The sequence below is a fragment of the Poromitra crassiceps genome (genome assembly GCF_964638095.1).
Source record: "Poromitra crassiceps genome assembly, chromosome: 3".
Classification (NCBI taxonomy): Eukaryota; Metazoa; Chordata; class Actinopteri; order Beryciformes; family Melamphaidae; genus Poromitra; species Poromitra crassiceps.
This window is the reverse complement of record NC_139625.1, coordinates 84,483,249-84,495,748: the sequence shown is the minus strand read 5'-3', so window position 1 is coordinate 84,495,748 and position 12,500 is coordinate 84,483,249. Positions and strand designations below refer to the sequence as shown.

The 12,500-nt window shown below is 43.6% G+C and overlaps 1 protein-coding gene across 1 annotated transcript in view; it reads right to left on the bottom strand.

Annotated features, from left to right (window-relative positions):
- Positions 1 to 12,500, bottom strand: part of ccdc88c (coiled-coil domain containing 88C) — a gene marked incomplete at its 5' end in the record, with an annotated part of 110,420 nt that overhangs the window by 57,650 nt on the left and 40,270 nt on the right. Inside the window, 6 exons of the mRNA XM_083633190.1 lie at positions 662 to 843; positions 2,793 to 2,937; positions 3,809 to 3,955; positions 5,089 to 5,247; positions 5,931 to 6,012; positions 11,236 to 11,441. Of these exons, the coding sequence (XP_083489316.1) occupies positions 662 to 843; positions 2,793 to 2,937; positions 3,809 to 3,955; positions 5,089 to 5,247; positions 5,931 to 6,012; positions 11,236 to 11,441 (921 nt within the window). The remainder of the gene's footprint in view (positions 1 to 661; positions 844 to 2,792; positions 2,938 to 3,808; positions 3,956 to 5,088; positions 5,248 to 5,930; positions 6,013 to 11,235; positions 11,442 to 12,500) is intronic.

The following is a 12,500-nucleotide window of genomic DNA, read 5'->3' as shown; positions in this document are numbered from 1 at the left end:
GAGGGAAAGAGAATTTCCGTGTTCGTCCTTTGAAGTGGTGACGTTATTGACGTATATATCCCCATCGACTCAACAGTGTAGTCTCATTTAGCCGTTTCCTAGCTAGCCGCTCTTTTAACGGCACGTAAAAGCTTCAAAACTCATGAAAGTGGTCCTCGTGTGTGAAGATGATATTACTAAACACTGGTTCGCGTTTGATTAAGCCAGCGTTGCCCAGAGAGATTATTAGAAGCATCGCGCCAAAAACCCATTCAAAACTCCCATAGGTGAAAACTGTGAAGAACCAGGGCTGTTAGCATCGATGATTTCCGGACTCGTTCCTGCGGCTCTCTATGGTCCGGTCACACGATGGATGACCTCCCCCTCTCCCACAATTGTGCTTGGCCCATTCCCCCTGCTGTCGTTGCTCCGCCCCCTCTGCCAATCTGCTTCCTCTGATACATGTGCATTCATTCTGCTTCCTCTGATACATGTGCATTCATTCTTTTCACCCGACAGAGAGCAGTTTCAACGGCAGGACGTAAGGGGAGGGAGGATCACGCTATTCCCCTCAGTCCCTCCCCCTCCCTCAAGCTGGAAATAGTTTTTTGCCCTTGGTGTGGTTTTCAATGGAAGTGAATGACAGACAGAGCAGATGTGAAGATGTGAGTGCCTCTCCTACCTTGGTGCTGAGGCCCTGGTTCTCCCTGTCCCGCTCCTGGCTGTGGAGCTGCTGCTCCTGCAGGAGCTGCTTCTCCTCTCTCAGGCTCTCTATGGACGCCTGCAGCTCCCGGTTCTCCTTCTCCAGCTTCAACACCCGGCTGGACACGCACTCGTTCAGCTCGTGAACCAACGACTTACGAGCTGCAAGCACCCAAAAACACTTGTGTTAGGACAGTTACCGCCGGACGTTACTGATAAAAAACACTTGTGTTAGGACAGTTACCGCCGGACGTTACTGATAAAAAAACACTTGTGTTAGGACAGTTACCGCCGGACGTTACTGATAAAAAACACTTGTGTTAGGACAGTTACCGCCGGACGTTACTGATAAAAAACACTTGTGTTAGGACAGTTACCGCCGGACGTTACTGATAAAAAACACTTGTGTTAGGACAGTTACCGCCGGACGTTACTGATAAAAAACACTTGTGTTAGGACAGTTACCGCCGGACGTTACTGATAAAAAACACTTGTGTTAGGACAGTTACCGCCGGACGTTACTGATAAAAAAACACTTGTGTTAGGACAGTTACCGCCGGACGTTACTGATAAAAAACACTTGTGTTAGGACAGTTACCGCCGGACGTTACTGATAAAAAACACTTGTGTTAGGACAGTTACCGCCGGACGTTACTGATAAAAAACACTTGTGTTAGGACAGTTACCGCCGGACGTTACTGATAAAAAACACTTGTGTTAGGACAGTTACCGCCGGATGTTACTGATAAAAAACACTTGTGTTAGGACAGTTACCGCCGGATGTTACTGATAAAAAACACTTGTGTTAGGACAGTTACCGCCGGACGTTACTGATAAAAAACACTTGTGTTAGGACAGTTACCGCCGGACGTTACTGATAAAAAACACTTGTGTTAGGACAGTTACCGCCGGACGTTACTGATAAAAAACACTTGTGTTAGGACAGTTACCGCCGGACGTTACTGATAAAAAACACTTGTGTTAGGACAGTTACCGCCGGACGTTACTGATAAAAAACACTTGTGTTAGGACAGTTACCGCCGGACGTTACTGATAAAAAAACACTTGTGTTAGGACAGTTACCGCCGGACGTTACTGATAAAAAACACTTGTGTTAGGACAGTTACCGCCGGACGTTACTGATAAAAAACACTTGTGTTAGGACAGTTACCGCCGGACGTTACTGATAAAAAACACTTGTGTTAGGACAGTTACCGCCGGACGTTACTGATAAAAAACACTTGTGTTAGGACAGTTACCGCCGGACGTTACTGATAAAAAAACACTTGTGTTAGGACAGTTACCGCCGGACGTTACTGATAAAAAACACTTGTGTTAGGACAGTTACCGCCGGACGTTACTGATAAAAAAACACTTGTGTTAGGACAGTTACCGCCAGACGTTACTGATAAAAAACACTTGTGTTAGGACAGTTACCGCCGGACGTTACCGATAACGCTTTACACAACGACACACCTCTATATGTTAATACTGTAGCTAGACCAGCTAGCTGTTAGCACGTTAGTTATGTGGCAGTAAAACGCCACTGAATGACCAGTTTGATATAACTGACAACCAGTTCGAGTCACACTCTTTCCATAAAGCCTTTGATATCTGTTGGCTAGTTGTTGATATTTATAACAGTGGCTCTAAAATAAAAATTTTATCAATGCGGGCAGACTGTTGTGGCGGCTGTTTCCGGTAACTGTTTCCAGTATTGGATCAGACAAAGAGTTGAACAAAGTGAGAACAGACACACAGAAAGAACAGCGCTGCTGTCATTGGACTGCAGTTGAATAATCGGTGGAACAAGGTATTGCCTAACCCTAACCCTAAACCTAACGCTAACCCTAAGCTTCAGTTCTTATCAATTTAAGTTCTTTGGCATAGAATCGTCGAAGTAGTTCGATGATTCACAGAGACAACAACAAATCAGTTGGGGCTGAAAATTACGTCACCGAATCAGTGGCGGATAGCAGAGCGTCCAGACCCTAATGAAGGATTCATTAGGGGCTGGTTACCAGGCTACCAGCTCCCAGCCCAGGTGAACAGACTCATTGTGTTGTTGTGTTAGTGTTTGTTGTTGTGTTAGTGTTCTCATGGTAACTTACTCTCTGTGTTGTCATGGTTCTTGGACAGGGTCTCCAGCTCCCAGCCCAGGTGAGCAGACTCGTTCATGCTCTGCTTCTGTCCCAACTCCAGCAGCATGTTCTCCTCCACCAGCTCCTCCAGCCGCCGACGCTCACTGTCCCTCTCCTAAACACCGTGCACACGCACACGCGTGCGCACACACATACACACGCACAGACACACACGCACACACACACACACACACACACACACACACGCACACAAACGCACCGATATGAGCAGCTAAACGCACATCTCGGAATGACCATTTTCATCCCAGAAAATTCCAAAACTCAGCAAGCAATATTTAGGAAAGCCTAGGGGATGTAGGAGAAACAGTCCTATAGGTGGAGACCTACATGCACATGATCTACTCTTAGTCTGAGGAGACCTACAGTAGCCTACATGCACATGATCTACTCTTAGTCTGAGGAGACCTACATGCAAAGGTTGGAAATGACAACAACAACTATGAGAGAGCCATGGGCAAACACGGATGTGCAGAAATGAACAGCGCTGGTGAGAAGCTAGAAATGACTAAAAAGAACAGGCCCACCACCCAAAGGAAACACCAAGATTTGATGTCAGCATGTTGAAAGATCCATCCATAAAAGAACATTTCACATTACAAGTTGGAAACAGACATGAAGCCCTCTCCATAACACTGAGGAAGATGAGGAGATGAACGGGACGGACATTGACAAACACTGGACAAATGTGGTTGAAGCCTACAATGAAAGTAGCAAAAACGTAATCGGACACAGGAGGAAACGACAGAAAGAATAGATCAAAGCGCAAACATGGAAGGTCACAGACAAAAGGAGAGAGCAGAAAAAGAAAACAAAATTCTCAATTATAGAGGAAACATGTCAGGTTTTAATATCAGTTTTTGAAGGCTGATACTTTTGAATTGAAGCTGCCAATAGCCGATCGTGTGTGGCGCCATTCAGAAAGTTGAACCCTAACCGATAAATAGCTACAGTAGATAGATGACTACCATTTCCAGGTCGTGTATCTTGGCCTGCAGTAACAGGTTGTCTTTCTCCAGTGTGTGCAGTTTGTCACAGCGCCCCCTGGAGGCCGACAGCTGCTCCTCCAACAGCACCTTCGTCTCCATCAGTGTCAGGTTGTCGTCACGAAGCTCCTGCGCACACACATGCGCACACACACGCGCACACACGCGCACACACACACACACACACACACACACACACACATTGAGCGGCCTGCCATTGCCAGCTGCCAAGTCATTCTGTCTGTTTTAGTAGACAGATTCATGCTTGTGATCATGTGAGTGTTAATAGACTAGTGCTTACTAACTATGTATATAGTAAGAGGATGGTTAGATTAAGTGATTCCCAAACTCTGGTCCGCGAGGCTTCACCTGGTGGTACTCAAGAGCCTTGCTGACTGCCATCAGCCTATCAGCAAATAAGATGTGTATCTCTCACACCAATTTGACGCTGGCTAAATGTGTTATCTGACTCTGACAACAGTAGCCTAACAGGCTTCAGCTGCATGACTCTTGTATCCCTAGTTGTTACTTACTTTCTGATGCTATTGCATGGTTCAATTAGTTCACTTTATTATATTGGGGGGATGTATGATATCCGCAGCGGGAAGTGGTACTTGGGACATTTGGTTTGGTGATAGTGGTACTTGGTCTAAAAAGTTTGGGAACCTCTGGATTAGATCATGTGAGTGTTAATAGACTATACAGTGCTTAGTAACTATGTATAGTAAGAGGATGGTTAGATTAGATCTAATTGTTGTGTGAACAGAAACATCTGGTATACTCAAAATCCTAACTCCTAACCTGATTCAGAATTCTGACAGAGTTCTTTGTAACATTTTTTTTTTTTTTTTTTTTAAGTAACTCCTCTAGTTTAGAGAATCAATTGACCAGTCTTGAGTGTGATTTCATTTAATTGGCCACTGCACTAACGAGCCACCAGTTTGGGCGCCCTAAATGCGGGAGTGATTCTGGACCTGTTAGTGAGCAGTCCCAATGCTACCGTGCTGTTTTCATAGTGCAAAACAAAAATCAGAATTTACTGATTTACTCAGTGTACATTTAAAAGTACTTGAGTAGAATATTATTTAAATGACTCAAGTAAGAGTAAAAGTATAGCATTATAAAAATAAAAATAATTTCCAGGTTTTTGATGAGCGTACTGTAGGAAGTGGAACCCTGTGTCGTTGTGTTGAGTGTGTGTGTGTGTGTGTGTGTGTGCGTGTGTGTGTGTGTGTGTGTGTGGTGCCATGGTGGTGTGTTACCTGCACTCTGCTCTTGTAGAAGTGCACATCATTGAGTTTCTCTTTGCAGCGGGTGAGCTCTGTCTCCAGACGGTCCACCCGCCCCGCTCGCTCCCGTAGAGAGTCCACCTCGTCTCTGTACAGACGCACCGAGCGCGCCTCCACAGACAGACACTGCTTCTGCACACGCACACACACACACACATGGGATTACTGCATTTAGGAACCGTAATGCCTTACACTACTCGTTACTGACAAATGTAATCTGATTACAGTAATGCGTTACTTTGTATGTTTGATGAGAATTCCTACTACTCTGCTGATTGTATCCAGTGAAAGAACAAGAACACAGTTTGCTTTCCAGATGGGTCACAGGAGAGGAAACGGACTGATCCCCATTTTCTAAGCTGAGAGAAGATACCTTCAACTCCAACTACAAATCAAAGCTGTTTTTCCATTAGTATAACAGCTCATTTATCATTCCTCTGTAATGTTACTTTAGGAACCAAACCCTCACACAAATTAATACAAGATCATCTGGACACTCGCCAACGTCATTCCTAACTACGCAACATTCAGAGTGACCCAGACAAATGGGCTCAGCAAGATTATTTAAGCAATCTTAAGTCATATTATTTTTATTATTATTATTTAATATTGAAGTAATATTAAGTATTCAAAAAGTATTCCAAAGTATTTGGAATAGGCTACTTAACTTGAGTATTCTAATGGAATATGTTACAAAAGACATTTTAGGGTATGTATTCAGTATTCTGTAGTGGAATACTTTTAAAGCGACCCTCTCAACACTGTTATGATCTAATCAAGCAGGACAAACAGTAATGGCAGGTAGAGTCTCTGACCTCCTGCTTCACTCGCTGTAATTCCTGATCCAGACGCTCCACCTCATGTTTTGAATCCATCAGCTGCTCTGTCTTCTCCTCCCTGCACGTGCACGTGCACGCACACACACACGCACACACACACACACACACACACACACACACACACACACACACACGCACGCACGCACGCACGCACACACACACACACACACACACACACACACACACACACACACACGCACACGCCCACACACACACACACACACACACACACACACACGCACAAACACACACAGAAAGAAACGCAGAAAAGAAAGAAATGTTGGTCAAATTAGTTTAGGTGGGTTCATCCTCTCCTATAGTTAGTTAACTAAACCGCATGATGGTTCTATGGCCACAGGAGTATTGTAAGCATCATATAAATCAGTGGTGTCCAACCTCCTCACTCATGCCTGTTCTTTGTCCTGCAAACAACACACTGTGGTGGATCCACAGACACAAACAACACACTGTAGTGGATCCACAGACACAAACAACACACTGTGGTGGATCCACAGACACAAACAACACACTGTGGTGGATCCACAGACACAAACAACACACTGTGGTGGATCCACAGACACAAACAACACACTGTAGTGGATCCACAGACACAAACAACACACTGTGGTGGATCCACAGACACAAACAACACACTGTAGTGGATCCACAGACACAAACAACACACTGTGGTGGATCCACAGACACAAACAACACACTGTGGTGGATCCACAGACACAAACAACACACTGTGGTGGATCCACAGACACAAACAACACACTGTAGTGGATCCACAGACACAAACAACACACTGTGGTGGATCCACAGACACAAACAACACACTGTGGTGGATCCACAGACACAAACAACACACTGTGGTGGATCCACAGACACAAACAACACACTGTGGTGGATCCACAGACACAAAGAACACACTGTGGTGGATCCACAGACACAAACAACACACTGTGGTGGATCCACAGACACAAAGAACACACTGTGGTGGATCCACAGACACAAACAACACACTGTGGTGGATCCACAGACACAAACAACACACTGTGGTGGATCCACAGACACAAACAACACACTGTGGTGGATCCACAGACACAAACAACACACTGTGGTGGATCCACAGACACAAACAACACACTGTGGTGGATCCACAGACACAAACAACACACTGTGGTGGATCCACAGACACAAACAACACACTGTGGTGGATCCACAGACACAAACAACACACTGTGGTGGATCCACAGACACAAACAACACACTGTGGTGGATCCACAGACACAAACAACACACTGTGGTGGATCCACAGACACAAACAACACACTGTGGTGGATCCACAGACACAAACAACACACTGTGGTGGATCCACAGACACAAATAACACACTGTGGTGGATCCACAGACACAAACAACACACTGTAGAGGATCCACAGACACAAACAACTAGGGGTGGGAATCACCAGATGCCCACGATACGATACTGAAACGATACTTGAGTCACGATACGATAGTATTGCGATACTGCGATATTTTCGATATTGCGATATATCGATATTGCGATATATTGAATATTGCGATATTGCGATATATTGCGATTTCTTACTTTTTCAACTGCAAATGATGTCCCCAAAGGAAAACTTTGTCAACATCTGGTTTATATAAGAACAATTTTTCAGTCTGTACATCTGACTTCAACCATTTTATTGCAGCAACATTGTCAAGTAGACAGACCAACAACTTTCATAAAGTCATGTCATAGTTGCATGCACCTGACAAACTGAACTGTTTGTTACAGTCTACTTACAGTCCACCTTAACTGGATGTGTGTGTGGACTACTGTACTTATGTAGTTTTTGAACAATGCAACTTCACTTCACTTGCACAAAACATCTTGTGCAGCCCATTCAGTAACTGGGGAATTTGTAAATTACTGTTATGACAAAACTGTTACTGTTAAAACAAAATGAAAATATGCTACCGTTTGTTTACTGCTGGCCTTGGAACTAAAGTTTATAGTAGCCCGGTGGCCTGGCATGGCTTGCAAAAAAAAAAAAAAAAAAAAAAAAAAATTTTTTTTTTTTTTTGCAATATCGATACTTGGCGTCCAAATATCGATACAATATCGTCAGGCAAAATATCGCGATACTGTGGTGTATCGATTTTTTCCCCCACCCCTACAAACAACACACTGTAGTGGATCCACAGACACAAACAACACACTGTGGTGGATCCACAGTGTGTTGTTTGTGTCTGTGGATCCACAGACACCAACAACACACTGTAGTGGATCCACAGACACAAACAACACACTGTGGTGGATCCACAGTGTGTTGTTTGTGTCTGTGGATCCACAGACACCAACAACACACTGTGGTGGATCCACAGACACAAACAACACACTGTGGTGGATCCACAGACACAAACAACACACTGTAGAGGATCCACAGACACAAACAACACACTGTAGAGGATCCACAGACACAAAGAACACACTGTAGTGGATCCACAGACACAAAGAACACACTGTGGTGGATCCACAGACACAAACAACACACTGTGGATCCACCACAGTGTGTTCTTTGTCCTACAAACAACACACTGTGGTGGATCCACGGACGCACATGTAATACATACAGAATAGAATTGTCACTGAACTGTCTGTGTTTGTGCTTGGCCTCTTTTGTACTTTTGTCACTGGGTTCCTCTAAACCTGAATCTGGAGCGACAGCAACTGTTTGAGCTATTTGTCCATGTTTGCTAACTACCGTAAATTCCGCACTATAAGCCGCACCGGAGTATAAGCCGCAGCAGCAAAATTGCCTGTTTGTTACATATATAAGCCGCACCGGACTATAAGCCGCAGGTGTTTTAATATTTTTTTTTTTTTTTTTTTTATTGTGTTTTAATGTTTAATTACCATATGTAAGGGTTCATGCACAGAGGGGATTGTCGGGAAAGAGATGGCTGTTTGAGGAAGCTCCCATTTATTAACATTTCAACAAAACAACATAACACAACACCACCTGTGTTTTTTTTTACAGTGCACACAGTGTCCGCGGTGTGGTGAAAAGAGGGCAAGAGAGGAAATTAAAACAGAAGTGGATTTATAGTTAGAAAGAGTGCTAAAAAAGAGAGATTTTTTTTTTTTTTTTTTTTTTTAAATCCATAGATAAGCCGCACCGTTATATAAGCCGCAGGGCCAAAAAACGGGGAAAAAGCCGCGGCTTATAGTCCGAAATTTACGGTAGTTGGTTTGCGCATGAATATGACCTCTTCACAGAGTAGTGTAACAGTTGACACCTGTAGGGGGCGTGCACGTACCATTTTAGCAATGGACTTATGTTGAGAATAGGAAATCCCGCACTATTCTCAACTTACCTGATGCTCCTACGCACCTGACGTACACGGTTTGTGCAGAGATCACCCCTCTTCAGCAATGGACTTATGAAATAACTTGTTTATTTTAAATCATGTTGGAAATAAACTGCAATCCCAAATCTTTCCATGTGCGCTCTTGAAATCTTCTCAAGTACCCCTAGAGCAGGGGTGGGCAATTATTTTTCATGGGGGGCCACATGAGAAACCCAGATTGTTGCCGGGGGCCGAACAAATATTGTCATGCCGTAACCCATGGATGGGTAACTTTGATGATATAGAGGGCCACAAAAAATGTCCTCGCTACCAGGTTTTGCTGAGGGCCGAACGGCGCCAGCGCGAACAATTTGGTGCATTTGAAGCCAGGTTTAGAGGAATAACTCATTTTAAATTAACAGTTGTGATGTCATTATTCAGTCTTAACCACCAATATTTGATCCTTTTCTCACTCACTCCTATGTCACCACCTGCTCTCAGGGCTTGAAATCACTGGCGCCGGAACAAGAGGGACATGGGGACATTTTGTCCCCCTTAAAATTTGGTCCCCCTAAAAAATAATAAAAAAAAAAAAAAAAAATAATAATCTGAGGGGGCAACTGCCCCTGATGCTTAGAGCACAGCCTGTGATGCTTGTTAAAGCCGTGATCGTTGTGGGATTATTACACCTGAGACAGACAGACCCAGGGATCAAGTTACAGAGAGCCCACTTTACACTGTTTACACAGCCTGTGATGCTTGTTAAAGCCGTGATCATTGTGGGATTATTACACCTGAGAGACAGACAGACCTGGACTCTGTACTGCACTCACTGTCATTGGCTGCTGCTATAATCGTATACGGTTATTGTTCTTTTATTTTTGTGTTGAGATGACAAGTTTTGCACTGTGTTTCGAAGTGATAATAATAATAATAATAATAAGTTCAGTGTTTCTGCCTGTGTTGCTGTCTGTTGTAGTGTAATTATAAAATGACCTAAAGGGAGAGCAGGTCACCAAGTGAGTGAGAAAAGGAAAAATACTGAATAATTACATTACTACAGTATAATCCTAATGTTAATTTAAAATGAGATATTCATCTAAATATGGCTAAAAATCATCCAAACGTCCATAAAAATGTCAATTTTTCGTCGCCGCCCTCATGGGCGCCGAAAAAACACCGCCCTTCGGGGACCGTCAAAAAAAATAATAAAATAAAATAAAAATTGTGTCCCCCTTATTGCAAACTCGTTCCGGCGCCACTGCTTGAAATTAACTTTTTTGACCACCTGCCAATATGGCTGCTAGATTTTAAAGTTACCAGCCAATTAGAATTTCCACTAGCTGAAATGTTTTTCTTGAAATAAATCAGAATATGAGTGGGTTAATTTAAGCATAATTATCAGTAAGTGTCCCAGGATGATCAAAGCCTGTGTTGAGGGTCACACAAACAAAAATGCAGTCTTGAAGCTAAATAAATCCAAAACCAATGAGTTATTTGAGTTATTTAAATTTCTACTTCAATGTAGCCTTTTAGTCATAAAGATTATTGAAAGATTCCATATTCCAGACTGAAATGCTATAACAGAAGTGGAGTATTGGCCAGAATGACATGAACATTTGGACACTTATTCAGCGGGTATCTTGCATGTTGCGTTCAGGTGCACTGTGTGTGTAAAAAAAAAGAAAAAAAAAAGATTTTTTTTTGGTGTTTTTTTGCAATTCCATCGCGGGCCACACAGGTGGCGCCCGCGGGCCGCATCCGGCCCGCGGGCCGTATTTTGCCCATGTGTGCCCTAGGGGTATGCGTTCCCTTGGTTGTGAGTCACTGCTCTAAATGAGAGACCATACTGTAACTTGTGAAACGCTAACGTCACCATGTGAACCCAGCTACCTGTATGTGTATTTGTGATACTCACAGTTCTTGTCTGTATCTGCGGAGCTTGGCCTTGGTGTCGGCCAACTCCACAGACAGATGCTGTTTCTCCTCCTTGGTCAGAGTCGGGCCTCCGTTGCTCACAGAGCCCGGCCCACACTCCGCGCCGCCCGTGCCCACAGACCTGCACCCTGCCTGGGGCTGCTGACTGAACAGGTAGTCCCTCTCCTGGGTTAGATCTGCGAATGCCTGGAGGAGAGCAGAGCTCATTCTTAAGTTGGTTTAGAATTCTCATTTCTCAGTTAAGCAAGATGCGGCATAAACACAGCATAGTATCGCAATATTTTGTGTGGCAATATATCGTGTCGCACAATAAGAAAGTACACACACAATATTTTATTTATTTTCACAATATTTGATTATATAAATTTGTCAAGTTTTTTTATTTTATTTATTTTTTATTTAACCTTTAAGTGCAAGCAACATGTATGACAATGTTGGTCAGTCTACTTGAAAATCCCATTTTGCTGCCATAAAAATGATTGAAGTGAGATGAACAGACTGGAAACTTTATCTTAAAACAGATGTTAACAACGTTTTTTTTCCTTTGGGGACATCAGTTGCAATGGAAAAAAGGTAATAAATTGCAATATCCAAAGACTCAATATATTGCAATACTAGCAAACAATAAACAGAAATACAGTCTCTGCATTTATCCCATCACACCATGTCCTTCCTCCGGGGGGCAGCCAGGAGCAGTGGGCAGCTTTTCTTTAGGGCAGTGATCCCCAACCAGGGGTATGTGTACCCCTAGGGGTACTTTGCAGGGGGCTACTTGGAAAGATTGGGGATTACAATTTATTTATTTCAAAAATGATCAAAACAATATTCCACGTCATTTCATAGGCCCATCCTGGTCAAACTGATGACTTTCTCCAAATGAAAACGGTCAGAATTGTATTAAAGGGGAGTCATTCAAATGATTTCAGTTTAATGATCAGGGGCCATGTTGCACCAAATGGTCTTACACTGGTCTTAAGCTAAGTTGGTCGTAACTTTATGACCTAACAGCTACGCCGGTTGCACCAAGAGGGCTTAAGCCTTCTTTTCACTACGCCCAGGCGTAACTCTTACGCCTGGTCAGGAGGAGGCGTAGGGTCGGGGTGCCTGCCTGTAACAGAGATCTCCGTGTCTATCAGCGGAGACCTGCTGTAATTGAGTCCTTACCGTCCTCATAGTCGTAAAGTCGCCTTTGAAGCATGAAGTTAGATTATAACGAACTAGTTGTGTGGCTTAGCCTTCCCAAAT